This window comes from Oculina patagonica, chromosome 8 (genome assembly GCF_052425735.1).
Source record: "Oculina patagonica isolate OP01 chromosome 8, crgOcupat, whole genome shotgun sequence".
NCBI classification, from domain to species: Eukaryota; Metazoa; Cnidaria; class Anthozoa; order Scleractinia; family Oculinidae; genus Oculina; species Oculina patagonica.
Window position 1 is genome coordinate 19,433,590 of NC_135765.1, and position 25,086 is coordinate 19,458,675.

Consider the following 25,086-nt stretch of genomic DNA (forward strand, 5'->3'; position numbering starts at 1 on the left):
ATTTCCTTTAATAAAGTATTTGGGTAATCTACTCCTCTAACTGCGATTGTAACAAAATCCAGCGAGCAAGTGAAAAATAAGTACACAAGGTGTACTAGTAGTGCAGACTGGTCTGCCTGGAAGAAAATGTGTTGAAAGTTTACGCTAGGATTAATTTTTTACTTGATGTGTCATTTGCTCAGAATCAAATGAAACAAAAATGTCAAGGAATCTAATCAAGTTACACACTGTAAGTTGGCCAAATTTAGGGGAGAAGTTTTCGTGTGTTACTTTGTTTTCGTTTGTTGCCGTATGAAGATATTTGTTAACCTTTCATCGGTTTACCCTGGGAAGCAACTTATAGTTATTAATATGTATTCTTAACACTGGTTTGTTTAATAGCTAACTTCTGTAATGTAACATTGCTACTTATCCTCCATGATAATCACTCATTTCATAAAATAACTTAATATACATGTAGGACTGGGATGTAGACCCTTAGAAGACTAAACATGTAGTGACTGGTGCTTTAACAATTGACTTAGTAGGGTAATGGAACAATAAAATGTAATAAAAACTTTAAAAGGACTCCATCTGCTATATTTAAACTATGTAAATAATCACGTCGTTGTAATTTTGTGCTTGAACGTTTGTAGCCAAGAACTCACCTGTATGGCGTAGTTGCTGATGCTTGTTCTTTCTCTTTGTTGTCATTTTGTTGTCAATAATAAAATAAAATGCATGCATCATGAAACACATACATCTACAGGGTTGCTTTGGATGCATGTACTAATGCTGTCACAATTACCAGTAGTTATCCTAAATGCCACACTGTTAGAATATTGTCTACCATTGGTTAAAGTTGGTTTTCATATAATTGTTTCAATCGCCTCAATCGTTTCCAACTGCCAAGACGATCGGAGGCGATCCAAGCAATTGGAAGCGATAAGGGGGTTCTCATAGAATCGCCCCAATCATCTGGCAGTGTGGAAAGCGCGTGCTCATGGCCTAGGCAGATGGGAGATTCTCTCGTTTCTTCAAATAACGTTGGTGTCAGATCGGTGTGACAGTTTTTATATCTTTTCTCTGACTCGGGGCATCCAAAACAAACTTAACTCTTATAGCTTTCCAACTGTTTATCCTTATGTAGTTATTTTGTGGTCTTTTTGAAACTTGTTCTTTATACACGCGAATGTTTGGACTTCTTCCATGAACAACGTTGGGTTAATCTCTTCTGTTTTGGCAACCATGATGATTGTGAGGCCGTTTTCAGTTCTAGGTAATATTGATGCACCGTGGGGCAGTTTAGGTTGCTTCGATCGTTTCCCTGTGTGAAAGAAGTTCTCATAAAACGTTCTCGATCGTCCCGGTCTGCAACCAATCGCCTGAATAGAACACAGGCAATATAAATGATCTCGATCGCCCCAATTGCTGCAGACATTAAGGATTGACTGTGTAATGTTCTCATTAAACCGCCCTGATTGTAACAACACTTATTGAAGTAACAGCAGCCATCGGGGCGATTGTTCTTATTGAATCAATGTAATAGCTTGCTTTGGTACTGACTTGGAAGTATTTGTTCCTTTCCAATGCAAGTGTATCTTGCTTTGTGTAACTCCAAGACTGTGATATTTCAAGTTAATTGAACCGAGCAACCCAATCTTTGTGTAATCAATTTCTCTAAAACGATTTGTAAAATGTTTAAAGCCACACAGGAAACGCCAACTATAAATCGCTTTGTGAGAGAAAAAAGGGAGAATTGGTCAGTTCCCCATTAATCCCCATTACTTACCTCTATCTACTATGTTAATCATGCCGTCAAATAAACTTGGTCCAAAGTATACATTTTTATTCACCCAACACGTGAATTCATGGTACTAAATGCCACACACTGTCAAGAAACAGAAATTATCAGCAGTTCCAGCATAACCAGAATTTCGTAAGGTTAAAGGTGAATAATTATGGGTCAGTCAAATTGTAGGAAATAAAACATTATTGCTGTTATCAAACATCACCATCCAGTTTTGTTAACTAATATCGGATGTTATATTGTTATTTTTCAGATCCGCCCACAATAAAGGAAGCTACCACATCAGCTGCCAAGTCATGGATTGGTCAGACAGTGACATTGAAGTGTGTGTCAGATGGTGTTCCTACACCAACACTCACCTGGTACAAACCTGATGGAAATCAAATCAAGGAAGTCACTGCTACACAGAACACAGCAAATGTGAAGATGAATGTGGATCAAGATTTTGGTGTTTACAAGTGTGATGCTAACAATGGAATCACTCCTGCTGATTTCAAGATAGTGAAAATAGAACAGATAAGTAAGCGCTATTTGTCTTAATTTCAAAACTATGTTTTGATGCCAACAGTTGATTTCTTTTTAAAGAAAGGGAAACTTACCAAGTTGTCTGTCGCTTAAAGTGTTTCATCAGCTTCATTGGCCTAGCCTTCACTGAATGGTTCGATGTTGAGTGGATGTTAATCCTATCTCACCACAAAATCAACAGAAAGATAAAAATTTACTCTTAGTTTATTCATCTTGCTTACAGTGAACTGACAGTAGATGAATAGTGATTTTTCTTGACATCGACAATGTTTTTGTTGCCGGATCGAAATTTCGTGGAGATGTAACGAGCTCTTGATAAAGTATGTAATGGTGACAGAACACTTTCTATGAATATTTTAGCGTTATTAATTAAGGTACCCCTATACCGTGTAACCACTGGGAATAAAACACGTTAAGAACTAGCAAAACATCATAAACTGAATAACTATTCAAAAGATTTTAATGGAACTCAAAAACTATACAGTGGGATCCCGATTTCTCGAATCTTCAAGGGATACGAGAATTGGCTTGAGAAGTTAGAGTTCGAGAAATCGATGGGAGGGGTTTAAAATTGGAGTGTTTGGCTGATTGAAGCAAATCCAAGTGAAAGGACTTTTGCTTTATTTGAGTTATGAGGAGGTCCGAGAAATTGAGGATTTGAGAAATGGGGATTCAACTGTATTTATCACTCTTCTAGATAAACCAGGTGCCCCGACTGTCGTTATCGGACAATCAGACATTCAAGCCACTTCACTGACAGTAAAATGGACTGCACCAACTGATGATGGGAGGAGTCCTATCACAGCATACCGAGTGGTCATACTAAAAGGTAGCACTGAGATAAAGAATGAGAATGTTACTGACCCTAGTACAACAAGTCTGTCTGTTGGAAGTCTGGAGAGGGATACCAATTACACTGTGAAAGTTTTTGCCAGGAATGCTGTGTTTGAGGGACCTGCTGGAGAAAAGGCAGTGAAGACCAAATATGAAGGTAAAGAAATGCGAGGTATTGTTCGAATAATTGTTGTATACTGCTTGTCGTTTGATGTTGAATCTTCTTGATTATGACTTACGTCAAGCACGGAATGTAAGTCCTTTCTCAGCAGCCATGTAAAATAGGTACATTAAAATGTAACTAACTGGAGGAAGTACAAAGAAGATCTTATGGGGTCAGACTAAATGGCGTGGGTGGGTGGGTCGTGCGTCGTGGGTCGTGGGTCGTGGGTCGTGGGTCGGTCGTGCGTTTTGGGTCAAGGCAAGTTCGCCCCCGATGCAAAGGAGCATTCTCACAAATTTGATATTTTTGGATACCGTTTTTCTTATTAACAAAACATGTTTTTCTTTCATGTTTCGCTTTTTTCCCTTCATGTCTGCTGGGCAGTTTTACGGAAGTGGGCCGAAAATTGCAAGTATTTGCTTGACCTTGGCGTGCAGGCTGTTTGCCGACTAAGAATTTTCTGATCGGCAACGTTTTGGTAACAACCAATTTATTGAACGATTTCATGAAGGTAGCTTGGTGGTTCTTCATTCCATATCGATTAAATGATCATGTTATTCATTTATTTGTTTTTCCAATTTTATCAGGGAAGTCACGCTAGCCAATATATTTTATAATTTTTAAAGATTCGTGGCTTTTCTTGGTCATTTCAAGTGAAAAAGTTACAACTTCTAAAGTATTTTTTTAGCTTTAAGGGATTTCTACAGAACACCTAATGGAATTTTTTTTTCCTGTTCATGGCCAACTTTTTATTCCTCTAATTGAAAACAATGAGTTTCTTTTCCGTTGATCGCTACTTACCAGTGATCCAATTAGTGGCGTGGGAACGCTCAAGTATGATTGGTTAAAAAATAGGTGAAACGTACATGTTTGCTGAAAGCATTTGCGGAAGCATTATCAAAACTTGCACTGTCTGGGACTATAGCGAAAGGAATTATTTATATTCTTGAAATGACTTAATAATTGTACGCCGGTTTTAAGTACTAGAGATTTGTTTCACAAGGCCAAATCGATGTTGCTGTTTCAGTTTGTCGTCGACCGCGGTCAAACGACAGAAATATGCCAAAAACAAGACAAGTACTTGAAAGATAAGGCCTGTTTTGATTTTCACAATTTAAAGTTTCATACATTACCGGTATCGGGACAATTTACGAAGCCTTTTGGGGCTTTATTAAAAAAATGTTTGAAAATGGTGATATGTGGACTTCTGTGCGCCATTTTTTCAAAGCACTTTGGTTCAGATGTAAAACATTTAGAAAGTAAAAACACTCATATACCTGGGAAAACGGGAATGTTCAGAAAAGCGTGACTCTCGCGTGACTAAGTTATCGTGACGTGTTTTAGGTCAAAGTTAAAATTAGTGACAGATGTCAAACAACAATTAAAAAAATTATTTACACTCAGCAGCTATTTTTTGCTCATACTAACACATCCGATATGAACGAAATTCCCCGAAATAGGGACAAAAGCTGCCTATTAAGACGTTTGAATGCGGTGAGGGTGCGTCGAGATTTGACCTTACGTTATCAATTGAAGCTTGAGGCTGCAGATGCACTATCGAAGGTTGCGTTTAAAGAGATTAAAGGGAAATCATAACTTGCATTGTCAAGCACTGTAGCGAAATGAACGTTTCATTTTGTTGAACTGACTTAAGTTATATTTTAGACCATTATTTTAAAATAAAAATGTTCATATTATTTGTGCATATATCCTGCGAAACCAAGAAACAAGAAACCCAGTGGAAATATTTCGACACTAGTTTGCCACTGATCCACACACTGGTCCCTGATTAAAATTCCGATTTTACACTGATGAAATGGCAGAATAAGAAGTAACTGATTGGCTTATCAGTCAAACTGAAGAAATTTGTCCTTGTCGATGCAATCGTTTTAAGGGTGTTCTGGTTTGTTTAAGATTTTTCAGTTTTTCTGCGAACTAGTAGCCTGCGTGGCTAATTGCGTGGCCGGCGTTCAAAGGGGTAGGAGAGGGGAAGTTCTAGCGGTAGTCTCATGCAACGTATATTGTAACACCTCCATCCGAGGTCTTTGAATAAGTGAGTTCAAATTTTCGGCCCTGTTAAGCGTCACACATTTTTAGGTCAATTTAAAATCCAGAGATAGCTGGTAACTCGGCTTATACACGCACGACGCACGACGCACGACCCACGACCCACGACCCACGACCCACGACCCACGACGCACGACCCATGACCCACGACGCACGACAAACGACCCACGACGCACGACCCACGACGCACGACGCACGACCCACGACGCATGACCCACGACCCACGACGCACGCCAATTAGACAATCTCGATCTTATGTTGTTTAGAAAATATGTCAGAATAATTTACATGTAGGAACGGGTTGTTTTATCACAGACCATGCTATGTACAGCTTTTTTCCCGTTCAAGCCAAAAAAATTTTCTGGTTTCTTTCTTCGCAATTTCTTTAAATGCAATTCACTGCGAGGATCATTTCTTCACTTTACATCTCATCCGCAGTTCACAGATATAAATTTTTTCATATACTTTACGTCATATAGCTTTTTCTTGTGCAAAACTATAAAAAGTAAGTTACCTGTAATTGTCGTTGTTTACAAACAAAACAAATCAAAGTAAACGGCACTGTGATTCTAATTCAGGGAACTCAGTCCTGAACTCTCTTGGGAATGATAACAATTTTTCGCAAAATTAAAAATATCAAGATTTGATATGACTAACTGATGACTTTTTTCAAGACGCTAACCTGCTGAAATTTGCTTTGCGTGGTTACCCTCAAAAACAGTTTGTGTGAATGACATGGGAAAATTTTGCAAAGACATAACGGATACTGATAACTTGTTAATGGCATGATAACTGATCTTGATATTTTCCTTAACCAAGGAGTCCCAGCAGCAGCGACAATTGAAGATCTGCCCAGTGAAGTAACAGACGATACGATTACTCTGAAGTGGAGTGAACCACAAAATAATGGAAGAGTTATCACACAGTACACCGTGTACCAGAGAATAGTGACTGATGGTAAACCAGGAGAATGGACCAAGCTAAAGACAATTACAGATATCTCAGTGAGAGAATTGAAAGTTGAGTTGGAGAAAGGCAAGGTGTATGAATTTGTGGTTACTGCGACAAACGAACTTGGTGAAAGTTTGAAAGAAGATGGGATGATCAAGAGAGTCAAGGCATCAGGGGTCCCAGCAGCTGTGGAAATGGGTGACATACCTAGTGAAGTAACGGCCGGTACAATTACGCTTAAATGGAAAGAACCAAAAGACTATGGAAGAGAAATAAAAGAGTACACTGTGTACCAAAGAATAGTGACTGATAGTAATCCAGGAGAGTGGACCAAGCTGAAGACAATTACAGATATCTCAGTGAGAGAATTGAAAGTTGAGTTGGAGAAAGGCAAGGAGTATGAATTTGCAGTTACTGCAACAAACGTGCATGGTGAAAGTAAAATCGAGGAAAGTAAAATCAAGCGCGTCAAGGTGAAAGGAGAAGGTATGTTCCATTTAAGCAATAGACTGCACTTTCTAGGGCTTTACTGGCGTAAAACCACGCGGTATGTTGGGAGAACACGAGAAAAACTTTTAAATCACGAGCCGTCAGGCGAGTGTTTTACAAGGTTTTCTTGTGTTCTCCCAACATCCCAAGTGGTTTCATTACGCCAGTAAAGCCCTAGAAAGTGTGGTCTATTGCTTTTACGATATACATGTAACTATAGAAAACGTTCGTCGAAGAAATAGGAATCTATTTTATTTTTCGTGATCAAATGTCTTATTCTCAACAAGTTCATCGGATGACGCGGTAAACCAATCACAGCGGCTGAAAGAATAAAACACAGGTTCAGCTCTACACACACAATTCACCAATCAACGCGACAAAAACGTTTAAAAGTTCTCTTAAAGCTATAAAAGTCATAAGAAAGACAAGGAAAAAGGCAAACTGTCACGGTACAAAATGTATACAACGATTTTAAAGTTCTTTTACGTGGAAATATAGCAAATTGTGGTCAGAGTGATTCATCGCAAAAGTAAAAGACTGCACGAAAACTTTGCAAGTAATACAAACTTCACAGACTGACGAAGGTATTGAGAATAAAGGTTCGTTCCACAAACTCTGCTTTAGAAATTTGTTATGAATTTATTTATTCCGTATTCGTTTTCGCCGAATAATAGACTTGGCAGAAAGTACTGAAAGCACATGAAACTGAAATTACAATTCAAGCGCGTACGGGACTCAGCGTATAAAGTTTCTGCCATCAAAATAATTCAAGTAAGCTTTCATCGCGACCAATTTGATGCAGTTTTAATTCCTTTTAAATTGCATTTCCGAGTAATTGTTAAATGGAACGATATCCATGTTTCCTTCTCATACGTTTGTCTCTGTGTTTTCGTTTTTTTTTTTCTAGTTCCTTCTCTTCAACTGTGTTGGGCGGGAAAATTAATTTTTGTGATCCACCCTCAGTAGATTTTCACAATGAGAATCATATCCCCCGTTTTAACCATCAGATAGACCAAAAGAAGACATTAAACTAAAGTTAATTCTTCGTCCTTATGCGTAATCAAGCGGAGTTTACCGGTACAATGTTACATTATTTTTTTTAACAATTTGACCAATCAAATCGCGCGTAGTATCTAAGTTATTTTATAAACAAAAATATGCGTAATGTTCTCTACGATCTACGGCCATTATCCTTGACTTGCTTCAGTTGCATGGTCACTGTTTTCCTTATCCAACTTCACTTCTTACGTCTGTGTTGCAGAATGCAAATAGGAGTATCGTTTGTGAAGCCGAATTCACTTACACGGTTGGTCGTTGGGTCATTGGCTTTTGTTTGTTATTTAGCTTACCAGTGCATAAAGTTGCAACACTGTTAATAAACTTGACGGAGATTAAATTAAAAGTTATGTCATCATCTATGTCATGAGCGTGTTTTGTGTTTTCAAAAACAAAACCATCGTGTAAGCCCTCTCGATCCCGCTCGCTAGGGTTTTGCTATGGAAAGTGGAAACCAAATCCCAACCATCTTAAAATAAAACAGCACAGGCACAATAAGTTGTCTGTAACCCTGTACTTTTTTTTATTGCTAATTAAACCTTTTTTATCTGTGAAAGCAAAGAGGACGTTCGAGCGATTTTAAACAAATTGAGGCTTAAAACTGCAAACACATTCTTCCTTCATAATTTTTAAACTTGATAGTTTAATCGAATCAAGTTCGAATTCGATGAACAATAGAGATGAATAACTGTAACCCGCGTCCGCGATTCGTTAACTTGCACTGCCACAGGACAAAATATTTTTCCAATGAAGGCACTGTGACTTGTTTACGAAAATTAAACTTCATTTTCAGACCCGTAGCACTTATATTAAGCAAGACTTGTTATAGAAAATATTTTTCACTTGCCGACCGTAAGTCCGACGCCAAATGTTTATTTTGTTCAAACACTTAACTTTATCAAAACCAAAGTAACCACTTTTAGATTCTTAGTACTAAAGAAAGACAGCGTTTTCCAGCTTTTTCTAGTTTTCGTGTTGAAAAAGTGGAACGGAATGGAAATTTTGAAAAGTCTTCTGTCATACTGCTTTAAAATTTCGTGAACGTTATACAAGGTAGAGGTATACAAGATCTCTTTATTGGTGCTATTATTATGCCTGGTTGTCCATTGAGGATCCGCACTCTGGAAACGACCATGCTGTCATCCCAGAGGTTTACAAGTCCCTGTCACGTGCATGAGTTTCGCGCCACGTTCTTTTGTTTCAAACTTTTACAGGTTATTTTTAAAGCGCGCGCTAACGTGTTGCTTTTTTAAATCACGTGTGAAAGCTTTGATTTTTTAACTGATGAAGGCTTAAGCAATAGCCGAAACGTCTTGGAAAATAACATCAAAAACACAGTCAGCGACAAACCTTTAAATTACTATGCTATTATTCTACTTGTGAAGCTTTCCCTAGTACTGAAAACACCAAACAGCAACACCAACAGACCGTTTTTTAACGCCTTTCGTTAAATCAAAACCAAAGTAATCCCTTTGGCCAAGCACAAGAAACACAAATGACGTTCTGAACTCCAATCAGAACTCCAAAAAAAGTATACGGTCTTGTGCTCAACGTAAGGAAACGCAATAGAATCAATTACACAGCTCAGCCAACACAAAACGAACCTAACGCTTAATTACTGTCGAAAGCTACTGTGTCCTTCGCATTGATTAATTGAAGGCACGCGGGCAAAAGAAACACTTCGAATTTTGGCTAAATTGAACATTGTCACAAACAACTCCAAATTTCGCACGCAAGTTCGTTTACGTGTGCTAAAAATTGTTCTGTATTTTAGTTCGCTGGACTTTTCTTCATTTTTCAGAAATAATGTATAGAAAAAAGGCATTTTGCAAACTTACGTTCTCCCAGTCAGCCAGCAGTCTGAGTCTTCCAACGCATCGCGTGCAAATCTTTCCTTGTAGGGTTTTGTAAGCGTCCACGGAAGGCGAGAAACCATTTTAAAAACTTGTCTTGACTCGATACTGGAACTGGATACTGCATTGTGACGTAAGGTCACATGTTATAGGCAGGCGAGTCGAAATTGAACAAAATGGCGACTTTGAAAATAAAACGTTGCTGTTTAAACTTTGAGGACAAGTGCGTCCGCTTGGCGGTTGAAGGACATCGTTAAGTCTGGAAGCCCGTAAGTCCACAGCATTTCTCGAAGAAATGAGAGATGTTCGGCCTTTGTTTTGTACAATACCGCTTTTTAGGCGCTTATGAATGTTGTCTGAACGTACGGTCGGTTGGAACCAAGCGGTAATAATTAAGTCTAAAACACAGATCTCTTGTCGGGAACTATGTCAGCGTGAGTTTTGCAGTGTCCGCTTGGATGCTGCAGCGACAAAGTTGCCGAGAAGCGAGCTGGTTTTAGACTTGGTCATTCGGCGGGGGGCCTTCCCTTGCAATTTTTTTTTCTGTCCTTCATTAAATATTCGTCAATCAATCGATTCGTGCGAACGAAAACCTATTAAGAAGTTTATCTTGACTTCGCGGGATTTTGTACTGAGATGTGTGATGATGATGTAAGGAGTGGAGACAGAAGTGAGAGCAAGCCGGCGGCACTTAACTGAAAGCAAGACTAATATGAAGTGAAAACACCAGCTCGTTAAAATGGGATCGACCGAGAACTTGTCACAGAAATAAGGTGCTGTACTGGCTGCCAAATAGAGCAAACGTATTCAATCAATCAGTCTCATATCACTCGATCTTTATTTCAATTTCACCTCAAATTACAGTTTAACGGTAACAGATTAAAATACTAGTCTTGCCCGAAACAACAAAAAACAGCTAACCACAAGCAGAGTGCATTGAAAGCTAACCGCAAGCAAACTGGAGTGAAAGCTAACTGCAAGAAAAGCGCGATCCTAACTGATAACGGAAACGCTAACCCTAACACGTTTCTACAACTCCAACCCTTTTCTATAACCCTAACCTCCAACCCTAACGCTAACCCCAACGTCAAACCTTAACCCTAACCCTTGGGGTCAGGGTTAGTTAGCTTTCTCGTTAGGGTTGAGCTTTTGCGTTAGGGATAAGCTTTTGCGTTAGGGTTAGCTTTAGAGTTAGAGTTATATGTTAAACCCTAAAACTTTAGCTGGTTTCATTGTTTTTAGGAACAAAAGGTTTCCTTTGTTTATCGTTTTTCAAAGAAAAGTCCTTAAGGCGCCGCCAGCAAGACCCTTGTCTTTTTGCATGTGTTATTTTTTGAAACGAAGGAAATACCAGCGAAATGAAATACAGGACAGTGTTTAGCACACGTAAACAAACTTGCATGCGAAATTTGGAGTTGTTTTTGACAATGTTCAATTTAGCCAAAACTCGAAGTGTTCTTTTTGCGCGTGTGCCTTCAAATTGTTTTCTTTGTTCTTGTTTGGTTTAGAACCAGGTGGTGGTACCCAGACTGGTGATAAAGATAACGGAATGGGCGCTGCTATTTACGCTGGACTAGCTGCAGCGGGTGTTCTGCTTATTATTGGTATTATCGTCATAATTGTACTTTGGAGACGAAGAAAGGCTTCAAGCCACGGTAATGTTAAAATGTTTCCTCGTTACTTTAATAATAATAATAATAATAATAATAATAATAATAATAATAATAATAATAATAATAATAATAATAATAATAATAATAATAACATTTCAACAGTGCGCCAGTAAAGTTAACGTGGTTAACATTGAAGGTTACCCATCCGCTAGGTGTCTAGAAGTGTTAACTTGTGTCTACGTACGAGAAGTTAGAACCAAAAATAGGGTTAAGAAAAACATATGGCAAAAATCTAACTTGCAGCGATTTTAAGGTACCTAAACCAACGTATTCAGTAACTGGTTTTGTTGTAGAAATCGAAAAGCATCCGGTTTACTGGTATTAGATAGATTTAGCCAAGCCTAAAAGCCGAGCTCTTCCTGGTCAGCGGTCAACTTCAAAAAACACGATTTCGATAGGCTCTACACCTGAGCCCGCGATATGGTCATGTGATAATACTGATCAGCCGATACTTTGTTTTGGCAGCAGTCAATTGACAAAAGCTTCGATGTCTAATATCAAAGATTTACCTGACATTAACCTGAAAATTACCCTATTTCTGGAGTATGGCACCATGTTGCTTGACGTCGTACGTTCAGAGAGCGCCCGTAAACCATACCGCTAGCCATAATGGCCATGAAAAATAAAAAGCATGGTTCTCCCATTTCTGTGAATGCATGATTATTCCTCTGGTTATGGGGCTCCGCTTCGGGCCGCTGGTGAGCTCCGCTTCAACTCAATTAATTCTTTGCTGTAAAATAATTTAGCGAAGTCTGTCATCACAAAGATAATTATAGCCGGTTTTCTTGTGACGTAATGTAGTTGTTTGTTCGTAACATATTTTTTTGGTATCTTTTTTCAGACGAAACGTCGGCGGACGAGCTGTAAGTACTGAAAAAAAAACTAAAATAATATTGCTAAGCCAAAGCATAAAACGCTTAACTTTTGCTTCTATGGAATGTTTAAACCCTGGAGAACAATCTGCAGCTGACAAATAATCAATCTTATTTATAATTAAAGAAGGAACAACAAAATGGGTTAATCCTTATTGTTTAATGTTTAAGGGAGACCCAAAAAAAATTCGTCCTGAAATACATGACCTAACGCCCGAAAAATAAACGCATGTCTCTATTTAAGTTGGTATTTTGATTGGTGATTTAAATATTACTTGTTCAAATTCTTGGCTCCGTTCGTGTTGGTAACACCAGTACAACATAGCTATTCTACTGTAGTGACTTAAATAGTGGCAGCAATTTTTTATTTGGGCTGCACTCGACGACAAAGCTGCTAGTGTTTACATAACAAATGTAGCTGAACCTCTGAAACCTCCAGCTCCCCCCTCACAACACGTAAAGAAAAAGACGTCCTTCTGATCTTTAGCGCCGAGGGTCGGTAACTTTGTTTTTTCATTATTATTATTATTATTATACGAACGTAAGTCTTTTTATTTTCATATCTTTTTTTATAAAGTTCTGGATGTTCTTTTTATTTTCATTTACTATCTAAAAGGTTCCAGACGTGAAATCCCTTACTATCAATGATATTGCTCTCCTCCCACCTCCGAAAATAGGCTTCGGAATTTTGCGGTGTTAATAGGAGGTAGAAGATGTTCATTGTAATTTCTTGTAGTGGCAGCGGGAATCCTTATGAAATAGAGGATGGTTACCAGTCCGTCAGCAGAGAAGCTGCTCAAAGTCTGCAAGCCTCGGGTCCAGTGGCCGAGCCTAATTATGCGCAAGTGGATCCGTCGAAAAAGAAGAAGAACAGGCGACCACCAAATGACGAATATGCCGAGGTGGACAAATCCAAAAAGACGAAGAAGACGCCTAAAAAGGTAAAGATGGTTATATAATAACCTAAAGTACTGTGCTATTCTTACAGGGGTACTGTAAACGGCTTTCCAGCTGTAGCTGTTTGCGTTTTTTGGTACAATGAATCACTCTAACCGTTTCCATCTCAAGTATCAGGTGCTTGCTGCAATAGAACGAATGAATGAGTTAGAGGGCTAATATTTTAGTTACAATCAGTGTACTTTTGTAACTTTATGGTCACTTCTATATTTGTACCTCTTTCCTGACACTCAAGGGTTCAAACCACTTGCTATATATGTCCCATATTTAGATTTAGTTTTCCAGGCGAAAATTACAATTAAGTTCTATTACTGTCGCCAAAAAGTGGTTTTTAGGCTCTCTGAGTCGCAGAAGTTGACCGCATGCTTCGAGGCTAACCAGCGTAATAACAATCATTGTTGGCCGTTTATTTGATTTATTCATCATCGTCGTCGTCAATATCATCTGTTTTGGGGTTGTACACAATGATTAAAATAGATAGTACCTTAACTAATACGCCCTTTGTAAAACCCTTCAGCTTGGCCTAGCCAATCATTAAGTGGGTTACAGTTATAAATAAAAGTAACGAGATTTAAGGTTCCTACTTTCGAGACCGTTGTATGAAAACGTGCTACTAGATCAGATTTTAACACCTATTTTGTACTACTACCACCTTGTTTCTGGCGAAGTCACGTAACAGGGTTTTGAAAAGGTTCTATTTTATGAATGGCTTCTTTCCCTTCCTTTTCAAACGAAAAATATACATTGGAACTTCCACTTTCCTTTAAGTTTCAATTATTTCTGTTCATAAAGTCTCAAAAGCCTTTTTTTTTTCTTAATAGAAACCCGGTGAACTGGAGTATGCAGATCTGGATGACTTGAGGTCTGATTTTCAGCTTGCCCCTGTACCAGGTGGTGCCGCTGCAGGGCCAGTAGTCCGTCCTCCAGCTTATGAAGGGACTGAGTATGCTGATATTGCACAGTTTGGTGTCCCTCCGCCTGAACCTACTTATGCTAATGTGTCTAAGAAGGACGTGGTGTACTCTAATGTGGAGAGCATGTAAACACTCACCAACTCTTTACAACTGTTCTCTATAGTCTGGATTGTTTAAGGCACTGTTACACGCTGAAATATGTCGGTCTGCGTTAAAACGACAAGAGCTGAACTGAGCTCACTTTTTACATGGTTGACACAACTTGTCTCTAAACCAGCGATTTTGTCCTTTGCATATTGTGTTTATGTGCAGTGTGTTATGTTACGTATCTCACAGTGTCACGGTGCAGACCCGTAACAAGCTGCAGTGTGTCATGAAGCCTTTAACAACCCATCCAACACTAGTTATGAAACATAGAACCGAATCAACTAGAACTGAAACATTTTTATTTACTGCGTTTTGTTCTTTTAGACCTTTTGCACAATGAAATTTTCAACCCAACATATAGTTTTATAAGATACAAGAGTATAAGTGTTTTTATGGTGTAGCTTTATTCGTTTGTTGTTTCAAAGTTATTAATTAACTTTAAACTAATAACAGACGTAAAATGTACGAAATTAATATATTTTTTTACTCACTAAAATAGTAACTTCAAGTCGACTCCGAATTTATAAGATTTGGTTGTGTTTTTTGACCTGTTAAGCGATGCATTTTAGCTTAAGGTAATAACCAATGATCACATTTACTGCACGCTAACCGTGAAAAGAATGTATACAACATCGAGCACATCCAAACATTTTTTCCACCTTTTTAATTCAAGGAAGTCGTGTTTGGCAATTTTCTCTTTTCATTTCATAGTCTAAAATAATAGTGAACGAATTTTATCAAAGAAAAAGAGAGCAGTTACTGTACAGTTTTGGTGCAGTTAAAAAAATAGAGAAGTGAGTGATTTCCTTTGTTCATCAGATTGAGTTTAACCTTTTCGTAATTTCAATTCAATTTAAATGTTCTGACACGTATTCACGACAAGGAGGAAACATCAAGGGCCAATGATTCAAACAAAGTTAGTGTGACGTAGCACCTGGTTCACGGCTGAATTGTGTTTTTTGAGGCCCTTTCGAACGACGCCTAGCTGAAAGCTTTACTGTACTATTCAGACCTTGCTGACAAAGCGAAAAAGTCACAGTTATTTGGTTTGAGTTTAACGCGCAGGTCTATTACTGTAATAGAAGTTATTAACACGAAAAAAAAAATTAATAATCTCTTCCATGTTTCTGCCGCCAAAACCGCGAGGGTGGACTGTTACCTGTGGGTAACTGTGGAGCAGAATAGTTTTGTTTTTTGTTAGTTATTAGGTAATGGAGGCTTAAACGCCTAGTTTTTTAGATAGTTGAACATACAAATTATAAAAGATGATTTCCATGTAACTACTGGCGGTAACTTAAGTTGCCTGATTACGCAGGTCATTTTTTGTTTTCTTGCAAGCGAATGAAAGGAGGCTACGCAGCAAATATTAATCGATCTCTGTACGGTTTTCGGATTTTCATTCATTTATGGAAAGCAGTCTTGAAGCTCGTACTGAGCTATTGACAACTATTGCATAAGTAATGTTTTTATTGATATATCTGCAGCCGAACATGGAAAACAAATGTCAGTTTTGACAATAATTACCTTTTGTAATATTTTTTTTAAAAACTTTCATTTTTTATTTATAGAAGCAGAACGTTTTGAAAAATTTAAGAGTAATAGATAGTCTGTATCAGCTGTATTTTTGTAATTTTGATAGTCACCTTTTCATAATAATTTAGCTTTATATATTCAATTGATAGAAGCAGTATGCTTTACGTTATGAAGAGTTCGAGTTGTTACCGTACCCAAATTCGCAAGTAGCCAATCAGAAGCGCGATCTACTGTCCTGATATCCTACGATATCAAGTCACTGACCTGATATGCCCCATATCACGGTCACTTTGAAGTAAAGTAGTGTTACTGTACGGTGAATTAAGGAGGAGAATTTACCAATAAAAACAGAACTTTGTAATTTAAATTTAGCGGTGTTTAGCGGTCGTAAAAAGAGAAAAACTTTCCCGCCAAAACTAAACTTGAGTGCGCTTGCCAATTGCGCGATGTTTGCCGACGAGTAAAAAATGACAATGAAAAAATGGAGTCGGAATTTCCAAATTTTTCCCTTAATTTTGATTTTGAAAATTTAGAGAATGAAACTCTAAACAAACGAGTGGAAAAAAGGCAGAAGAAGAACTTGGTAAAAGTGTTGAAGTCCAAGTCAACATAATTTGCAGTACGTTTTTTGCAAGCATGGCTTCAACAGAGCGATAAATATAACCGGACTTTTGGCTGAATTTGGGTACGGTAAATACCTAATCGTACCTTTTTGTTACGCTTCGACTGCACGAGCCATGGCTCGACCAAACTCGCCTGATATGCCGCCGAAGCGTACCGAAAAGGTACGATTAGGTATAAAAGCAGGATAAGATTTATTAATAGCTTTTGTATAAGTAAAATTTTTATAGATGTATCAGCTGTATTTTTGTAATTTTGATAATCACCTTTTCATAATAATTTTTAGCCTTTTATATTCAATTGACAGAAGCAGTACTGCTATAAGTTTAAAAGAGCTTAATTGGAAAGCAGAATAAGAGTCATTGATAGCTTTTGTATAAGTAGACCTTTTATAGATAACTGTAGATTTCATAATTACCTTTTCATAACAATTTTTAGGCTTACACAATTGATAGAATTAGTACTGCTATTAGTAGCTTGCTTGAGCATTTTTGTATCGTGACAATAACAATCAAACTTGCTATTTTTTTATACAACCTTAAATACCGATAATAGATATTCCAAAGCTATTTTTTATTTTATAGAATCAGATTAAATTTTTCAATCGCTATTTACGGCCGAATTTTAAGCTGGTATTTTTGTAGTAAAGACAGATTGCACATAAGCGACATCATTTGATGGACGCGATAGGTCTACAGTAATGCTTTCAAATAAATGTGTTTTGTAGTCTTAATTTTGAAATAAAATAAGCTTTGCATTTTAATATCGTATTTTGTAATTGGTCAGCGACAAGGGTCAATTGTCAATACGGGTTCCATGGCCACTTCGTTCCACGTTAGGTTGTTCCACAAAATAGTCAGATCATTCCACAAAAATAGTTAGAAACAATGTCAAAGTATTTGGCATGCTCAACTTTGCCTGTTATTTCCCGTGCAAAAAAATTCGTTCACGTGTAGTTTGAAGTTTGTTACCGTGTTCGGTGACTATTAAGACTTAGCCATCTGCATCGGTAACTGAATGCTGCTTACTTGATCGATCGATCGGAACACTTACAAACTGGGACATGGTGAGGTTGTTCTTATAGTGAGAGACAATCATCGAACGCAATTTCTAGCATAACATAACATTCGTGTCCTGAATTTAAAGTGGAATGATTTTACTATTCTTTGAAACAATTTGACGAAAAACGAAGTGACCGTTGAGAGTAATTACGGTTCCGTGGTCCATGACAATTGTCTTTTATTGTGCCCTTTTCTCAGTAAGGGCCTTCTTGCCTGGTCATAAAAGCCTGCATGTGGACATTCGTACATTACCCGTAAGGAACATGTTAAAAGATCACTCGTCAAATTCCTTGAAATCGCTCCAATTCAGTCATTACTGTACTCTTGATTTAAGGTTTAAATGAAGCGTAGCCAACAAGGAATGATAAACATGCCCTGTATAGTGAGGTCATAATCCATTCCAGTCTTAGCGAATAACTTCCCGTTTAGCTATAACAAAACAAAGATTCATTGTTAGTGGTTCTGAGAAAGTCAGACCGCGAGCGGACTGGGTCACAGCGTTTTTTCTTCCGTTGCTTTCGCTTCAGCCTCCTTGTCGCTGTTAGGCTGTTAGGTCTTTTTCACTGGGACAGTTGAGAGATATGAACAGACAAATGATGAGACCCATAACGGCCTTACTGTTCATATCAACAATTCAGCAAGGTATGTCTGCATTAAATTCAAAGCATAAAATAGTCAAACGAATCATCCAAGTCTAATGTGGATCAGCTTAACCTTAAAGAGTTTGCATTTTCTTGGAATGTCGTTTCTCTTCGCTAACAATTTTTTCCTTGCATTCAATTTCTTAACACGCTTTGTATTAAGGCCAGTCGAGCATTGTAGTGCGTTGGCAGTCAATGGAAGCTCTTTTATTCCTGAAACAAACAAAACTTTCTCAATAATTCTGTATTCCAGATGTTGTCTTATTTTGGACACATACAAGCACCATGAAGTAATTATTGTGTTTCGCTTTCATTTCCTGTCTCAGTTTCGTGTAAATCGGTGCTTTAGTATTTTTCTTTATTGTAAAGCTGAATTATCCATTTTGTTAAAAGTAACGAATTCGTGATCGGGAATACACCAGGTTGCGGTATTTGCTTGCTTAAATATCTAACTTTAGGAATGATCTTTAGTGACAATTGTTTACTCTTCGTGTTCGGTTACTGACCTTCAATTTATAACAACAGAGTTTTCTGTAACTTGCACCAACAAGCCAAAACAGATCAGTTGAGATGTAAGCGGAACGGAAGCAGCATATTCTGATGTTCCATGTACTCACAAGCCTCGATATTCCTTACAGAATAATATACAGAATATATCGTTTCCTGCTTTCCAAGAATTTAACGTAATTTTTTTTCTTGGACAACAGTATGATAAATCTAGATTATTTAAACCATCTAATTTTATGAAACTTTAACTTTTAACTTATTGTACACGAAGATATGTTTGTGGTAAAAAAAGACGAAGAGTGCTGCTGTCGGATCAGGTTTGATGGCGATGTAGACTTAAAACCTGACTAGGAAGGCTGAGCTAGTGTTTGGGCATTTTTTGTTGCTATCATTCAGAAAGAGATGTGAGTTTTACCATCTGTCTGACCTCCTTGTGACACGAGAAGGCATTGAACTATTGCTGTATTTCAGGTTGTTGAAAGAGAAACACTTACTCGGAAGTTCCAAATATTTTCTTTTTTGTTGCTGGCTGCCGCTGTTAATAGTCTCTGCTTAATTAATTCAATTATCGATTATTCTTAACCCAAGCGTTGCGGATTAATACCTGTCTCGTCAGTCAATATATAAAGATAGATTCTTTTTCAGTCAGTTTTTATTAGTAAGAAACAACTAACCATGTACGTAGGGGGTCAGAAAATTATTAAATAACTCATGTCCGCGTTAAATGTAAATTTAGTGTCGAATTCCTCTTCTACAAACCGCACCTCTGTTTGTTTATTTAGAATAAGGAAATCAAATGATTGGTAGTTCAAGTCATGCGTGTGACCGAGTTTGGATTTATTCACGCCATGAAATTCAAATATGTTACGCCACTGTTGCGTCAAGGGCAAATTTAGCCACAGTTTATTAGAAATTTACACTTCGTCAAGAGGAGGCTTTTCCTTCCGAACATCAAAAGTTATTGGTTATTAGATACGTCCACGAACGCATAATATAAAATACCGAATTCCGTTTAAAAACTTGCCAAACAACCGGCAGTTGGCTCAATGACGTCTTTCATTATAAAAGACATTTGTGAATGCCGTTCGAGAGTGTTTGTATAAACTGTAAATATCAACAAAAATGAACAAAAAATACATTTGGAATATATAAACATTTCAAATTTTAGAGTTCCGAGAATTATTTTTACACGGGTATATTTAACTTGTAATTCAATGTAATAGTCAAGGGCAAGTTTATTTTTCTGTTTAACCGTTGTACTTGTATAAACAATATAGGTTATGATGCTCAGATCGTTCGGGTATCTTCAAATCCAGTGGGAGCATTTGAAGGATCAGATGCCTTGTTTCAGTGGACCCTCAGTACAAATGTAACATCACGGCCTGATTACCAAGGACTGGTCTTCGGACTTTGGAGGAACGGTTACCTAGCAACTTACATAACCACAGTGACGAGGACCAATCGTATCATTTCAAACCCAGGCCTAAAGGACGAGGCACCGCAGCTAGATGGCCGCGTGCAATGGAAAGGAGACCTATCCAAGTCCTTTGCAGCTTTCCAAATTTCCCATGTCAGTGCAAAAGATCAAATGGACTATGGACTTGTTCTAAACTTTGGCCCATACAAAAATTCATTGAGTGATTCAGTTAGGCTGGAAGTAAGAGGTAAGGGACAAAAAAAAGAAGAAACGCTTATATTCTGAGAAAATTGTTTCACAGTATGACTTGACTTGTGGTGATCGATAGCAAAAGGAATAGTTTGTAAGTGCTCCGTGATACTGAATAAACTTATACTTTGTCAGTATTGTTTGTATTGTTGCTGTTCAGTCGTTCTCTGATAATCTCTTCAGAAACATTCTCAGTTATAACTCTTAAAAGAGTATTGATTCTTACACTGTACTTGTTTCCTTCACGTTTTCAGCGAAGACATCTTTTGTTACAACTCTGCCATCGCTACCTATATCCGTAAGTCTGGGTAAAAATGCCACTTTTTATTGCCAGTTCCACGTCCACGAAAAAGACAAAGCCTTTTACGAGGGTGTCACAGTTGGTGTCTGGGAAAGAGGAGCAATAATACTGACCTTGATGACTGTAACAAGGAAAGGAGACATAATCATAAATCCTAAACTGGATAAAGAAGGACCAGAATACAGTCAAAGAGTTCATGCGCATCTCTCTACCAACAAGAGTGACAGTGATACTTCAATACTATCTGTGGTGCTGGCTGATGTTCAAGAATCCCATAAAAGATCTTACGGCTGTAGCATGTACTTTGGTCCTTATAAAGAACCAATCGGCTCATCTGTTAGTATTGACGTGCAAGGTAAGAACCAATCAGCTTTCCTGTTAGTATAGATGTGCAAGCCTTTAGCAATTCAGCTTATTTGTTAGTATAGATGTGCAGGCCTTTAGCAATTCAGCTTATCTGTTAGTATGAATTTGCTTGGTTAGACCCGAAACGAATGTTGTTGTGTTCACAAACAAATTAAGTGGGGTTTCACGCAATTATAATATTTCAACATATTTCAGTTCTCTTTGCATTTATTTTAGATTTCAACAGCAATAATAGCCTGTCTATGAAAAACAAGTCTTCCCAGGATTCGCTTGAAGTACGTGTTGGTAAAACAATAATGATTCCTTGCCCAGTGTTAGCCGAGGTTATTCAAGTGGACGGTACATTCAAAGCCTCGTACTGGTCTTACTGTGTTTCCAAATCCTGCACCACAACAGAAACCAAATGGCAGTGGCTGGCTGGAATGAACAGTGATGGCGCAACGGAAGTCACACAGAAAGGTCGTTATGCAAACAGGGTAAACTTAACTGGTAATGGTACTTTGGAAGTAAACAATGTGCAAGTCGCTGACGCTACGGATTACAGATGCACGGTGCGAAGAATAAACTACACCTCTCCACGAGTTTACTTTGTGACTCTTGTTGTTAACGCCAGTGGTAAGAGTCGAACTTCTCCTGTTTCTAGTATCGTCACCAACAGTAATGTAAAATAATGTATGCTCGACACTGACTGCTCTGGCCTTAAATGTGATACACCCTGTTGTTCTTCGACAGTGAATTCCATAGCAAACTCCACCTGTAAATATTTTGAACATAAAAATTAAAACTCGTTATGGCTGGTGTCCTAGGATAGGTGTATGTGTGACGGACGTTTCCTTTTCCTTTACCATTCAGGCGCGGATTAGACAGGGTTGTTCACGCTCTAAACTTTATGGCTGAGATAAGACAAGAGTTAATTAATTTGTGTGCATAGTAGGAGAGTCCGCTGTAATCTCAAGTCATGCTTCGACTTTTTGACCTATACTAGTAAACGGATGCGCGCGTTTATACTTCCTGATATAACATGAGAACTAGTTTGGAAAGGGTCGTAAGGTTCAGGAGAGGGTTTATGGAAGGTCTTTCGAGATTCTCCAAATTATTCGAGTGTTGGAATCATTTTCTGTAAACATAAAGCGAACATTTTCTACATCTTTCAAAAAAGTTAAGGAGAGAAAGGCTACGGAACATCCTAACCATGTTAAATAATTGTGTGACATAATTTCATTCAAAACACCTTACCATCAAATTAAAGCGCGCTTATAAAACTAAATTTCCATAAATACATTTTTGGGAGATCAGCGATGAGTAAATATACAAGAAGTAAAACCCTCAAATGTATGAAAACCTCTCAATTACTTGCCTTAATGTTTTATACAGATGCATATAGTCATCATAATTTATTTTATGTCCTGTAGAGCCTCCAACAATTGTCAAAAGAAGCAAAGATAAAGTCACTGTTGTTGAGGGAAACATACTTTACTTGTTCTGCGAAGCTGAGGGCTTTCCTATACCAAGTGTTACCTGGAGAAAAGATGGCAAGTTACTTCAAAGTAGCATCAATGATACAAACTTTATCATTCACGATGCCAGGGACACAGACGCTGGGAATTACGAATGTAAAGCCACAAACTCTGTAGGAACTGTGAAATATACAGTGGAGGTTACAATCAAAGGTGAAGTAACTATTTCTAAATTCACAGTCTACATACAACTAACTAACTCCTTAACTCCCATTAGTGTCAAGTAGCTAACTGTTCGACCAGTGTATTGTGTGTAAAGTCATATGGAGTATATGCTCACTGACATGTAACAATTACTGGAAATAACTTTTCTTTTCATCAAGTGTAGTTTTGTTGAAGAAGATTGTTTTGTTTTCTCGAACAAACATTTTTTAATTAGTGTCCCCAGTTATTAGCCCATTTTGGGCTAAATACGTTGACACTCATAAAGGTTTACCTTACTGACTGACTGATTGACTGACTTAAACCCGGACAGTAGGCTAGGTCGTCATATAGAGTAAACCAGTAGAGGCTTATCAGTCAGTCAGTCATTTCACATGATTTCAGACAGACAGACAGACAGACGTTTGAACGGCTATTTTCCACTGATGAAGGGACAGAAGTCCCGAAACGTCTGGATTTATTTACAAAAATTAGCGCATAAACGAAACTCTAACTTTATTATGCGATCAGACAGACAGACAGACAGACAGACAGACAGACAGACAGACAGACTGACAGACTTATCAGATGTACGAATTTTCCAATGTTACAGCGTCAATTTAAGGACATAACAAAACTGTAAAAGATCGCTTTTTTGAATAAGACCGGAACAAGTTCATGACGTACTCCAAACTTAGTAACTAACGTAAAAAATGAGGACTGATCCAGTTTGAAGTAGATTTTCAATTAATAATCAATATTTGTTTGTTTCAGGTGACAGCGATGACAAAAAGCTAACTAAAACGGACGTCATTTTGTTGGTTTTCGGTTTATGTCTGCTGGCGTTTCTTATTGTTATCGGTGCTGTTGGCTATAAATGGCACAAGAGGACTAAAAAACGCGGGCTTTATGATGAAGTATGATTTGATAGATAAATGGCTTCTTTTAAAACCTTTGTTTATTCGTTTCCTGTGTTTTCCCCCAAGCAATTTCGTGCTTTTTAGATATTTTTTTTAATCTCATTTATTTCTTACCAACATTTGAAACTTGTCTTGCGAAAGCTATAACATCTTGGCGGTTATATCACCTTAAAATATGTAACGCAGGGCATATAAGCTTTACTAGTCTTTGGTGTTTTAGACTAACCACAATGCCCAGAAAACGATGTCTTACCAAATTCTCTTTTCACTATAAGAATTTAATTACAATAAGCTTTCTATCATTCATAATTATTTTATATTGTAAATCTAGATATTTTATTGGTAGGTGCGATGTAAGTAATTTTGAATCTTATTTTCATATCAAAGTGCAAACTTATATCGTTTAGATAGTGAGCGTGGATTACAGACGATATAAACCCTCAACATTTTTTCTCTTATTGTTTGAATTATTCTTTATATGAATACACTAAGAGCCTAACAAAGAAGAACAGTGCCGAATAAAGCTTTCATCACACATGGACGTTTCATGGGAGTTTGTCTAGGTCACTATATTTTGGTTTGAAATGCGGCATCTGGTTATAAAAAGCGTCAATTGTATAAAATGTCTGTTATAGTGAAACTTATTTATCCTTACAAAAGATCTTTTACTTCTCCAATAATAACAAGGCACAAAGGACTCTCGGATTTGGTTTTATACAGCCTCTATTAACGCGTGGATGAACGCGTGACGAACCCAACGAACGTCCGCGTATTCGGCTACGACTTTACTGGCCGACTGCTATCCATACAAACTGAGTTCCACTTCTCATATTGAACCAACACTATATCCAGATATACATAAACTATACCCAGCGTTATACCCAGATATACATTTCTGGAGTAATGTTAGCGTCGTGTTTGACTCCGATTCGCGTCAAAAAAAAAAAAAAAGATTCTGTATTAAATTATGGCGGGCCTTGCATGGGTAAAATGTGGTTTACAACTTTGCAACCAACTAAACATGTTTTAGAAGTCGAAGTTTACGTTAAAGGAGAAGTTCACTCCAGAATGGCCATTTTTTTCTTTACGCCAATATAAAGTTTATACAAAGATATGTTATTCACCAAACTTTCAGCCTCTAACGTGCGCTCTAACCCTTCGAAATCTTTCCCAAAAGATCGCCTGCTGCCGCGCCGTCCAAAAACCGCTCACTAGAACTTGAATTGATCGCGTTGCAAGATGTGAGAACATTGCTACTCGGTCCCAGACCTCGTTTCTATATCCCCCCGCCTGATCAGTTACCTTTGTTCTTAGGCTACTTTGTTTGCTGTATCTTGGTCTCTCGACATTTCCCTCCTCCCTCCCCTCCCCTTGTAGACATTCCAGAATTGAAATCTAAGAGGTCCAGAAAGCAAGGGAGGAAGAGTAACTGGACTTCTTGCTTGTTTGCCAAAACTCATTTGATGTTTTATAGGAAGTGTCGTCGTACTTTCGATAAACTCTTCTTTGTTTTCCGCTAATA

At 37.8% G+C, this 25,086-nt stretch overlaps 2 protein-coding genes across 3 annotated transcripts in view; both read left to right on the forward strand.

Annotated features, from left to right (window-relative positions):
- The window catches only part of LOC144662790 (neural cell adhesion molecule 1-like), a 68,011-nt gene extending 50,804 nt beyond the window's left edge, over nt 1-17,207 (forward strand). The window contains exons 6-13 of the mRNA XM_078523717.1: nt 2,043-2,309; nt 3,012-3,305; nt 6,198-6,815; nt 11,236-11,382; nt 12,242-12,263; nt 13,009-13,213; nt 14,051-16,013; nt 16,628-17,207. Coding sequence (XP_078379843.1) covers nt 2,043-2,309; nt 3,012-3,305; nt 6,198-6,815; nt 11,236-11,382; nt 12,242-12,263; nt 13,009-13,213; nt 14,051-14,272 — 1,775 coding nt within the window. The 3' untranslated portion in view covers nt 14,273-16,013; nt 16,628-17,207. The remainder of the gene's footprint in view (nt 1-2,042; nt 2,310-3,011; nt 3,306-6,197; nt 6,816-11,235; nt 11,383-12,241; nt 12,264-13,008; nt 13,214-14,050; nt 16,014-16,627) is intronic.
- A 337-nt stretch (nt 17,208-17,544) lies between these two features.
- LOC144662814 (uncharacterized) overlaps nt 17,545-25,086 on the forward strand; it is a 13,036-nt gene continuing 5,494 nt past the window's right edge. The window contains exons 1-6 of one of the 2 annotated variants that reach the window (XM_078523760.1): nt 17,887-18,147; nt 19,931-20,317; nt 20,574-20,975; nt 21,203-21,601; nt 22,399-22,656; nt 23,419-24,102. In XM_078523760.1, coding sequence (XP_078379886.1) covers nt 18,087-18,147; nt 19,931-20,317; nt 20,574-20,975; nt 21,203-21,601; nt 22,399-22,656; nt 23,419-23,567 — 1,656 coding nt within the window. In that variant the 5' untranslated portion in view covers nt 17,887-18,086 and the 3' untranslated portion in view covers nt 23,568-24,102. Of the gene's footprint in view, nt 18,148-19,930; nt 20,318-20,573; nt 20,976-21,202; nt 21,602-22,398; nt 22,657-23,418; nt 24,103-25,086 lie in introns of those variants that run through there. The other variant, XM_078523763.1, reaches the window with a different exon arrangement.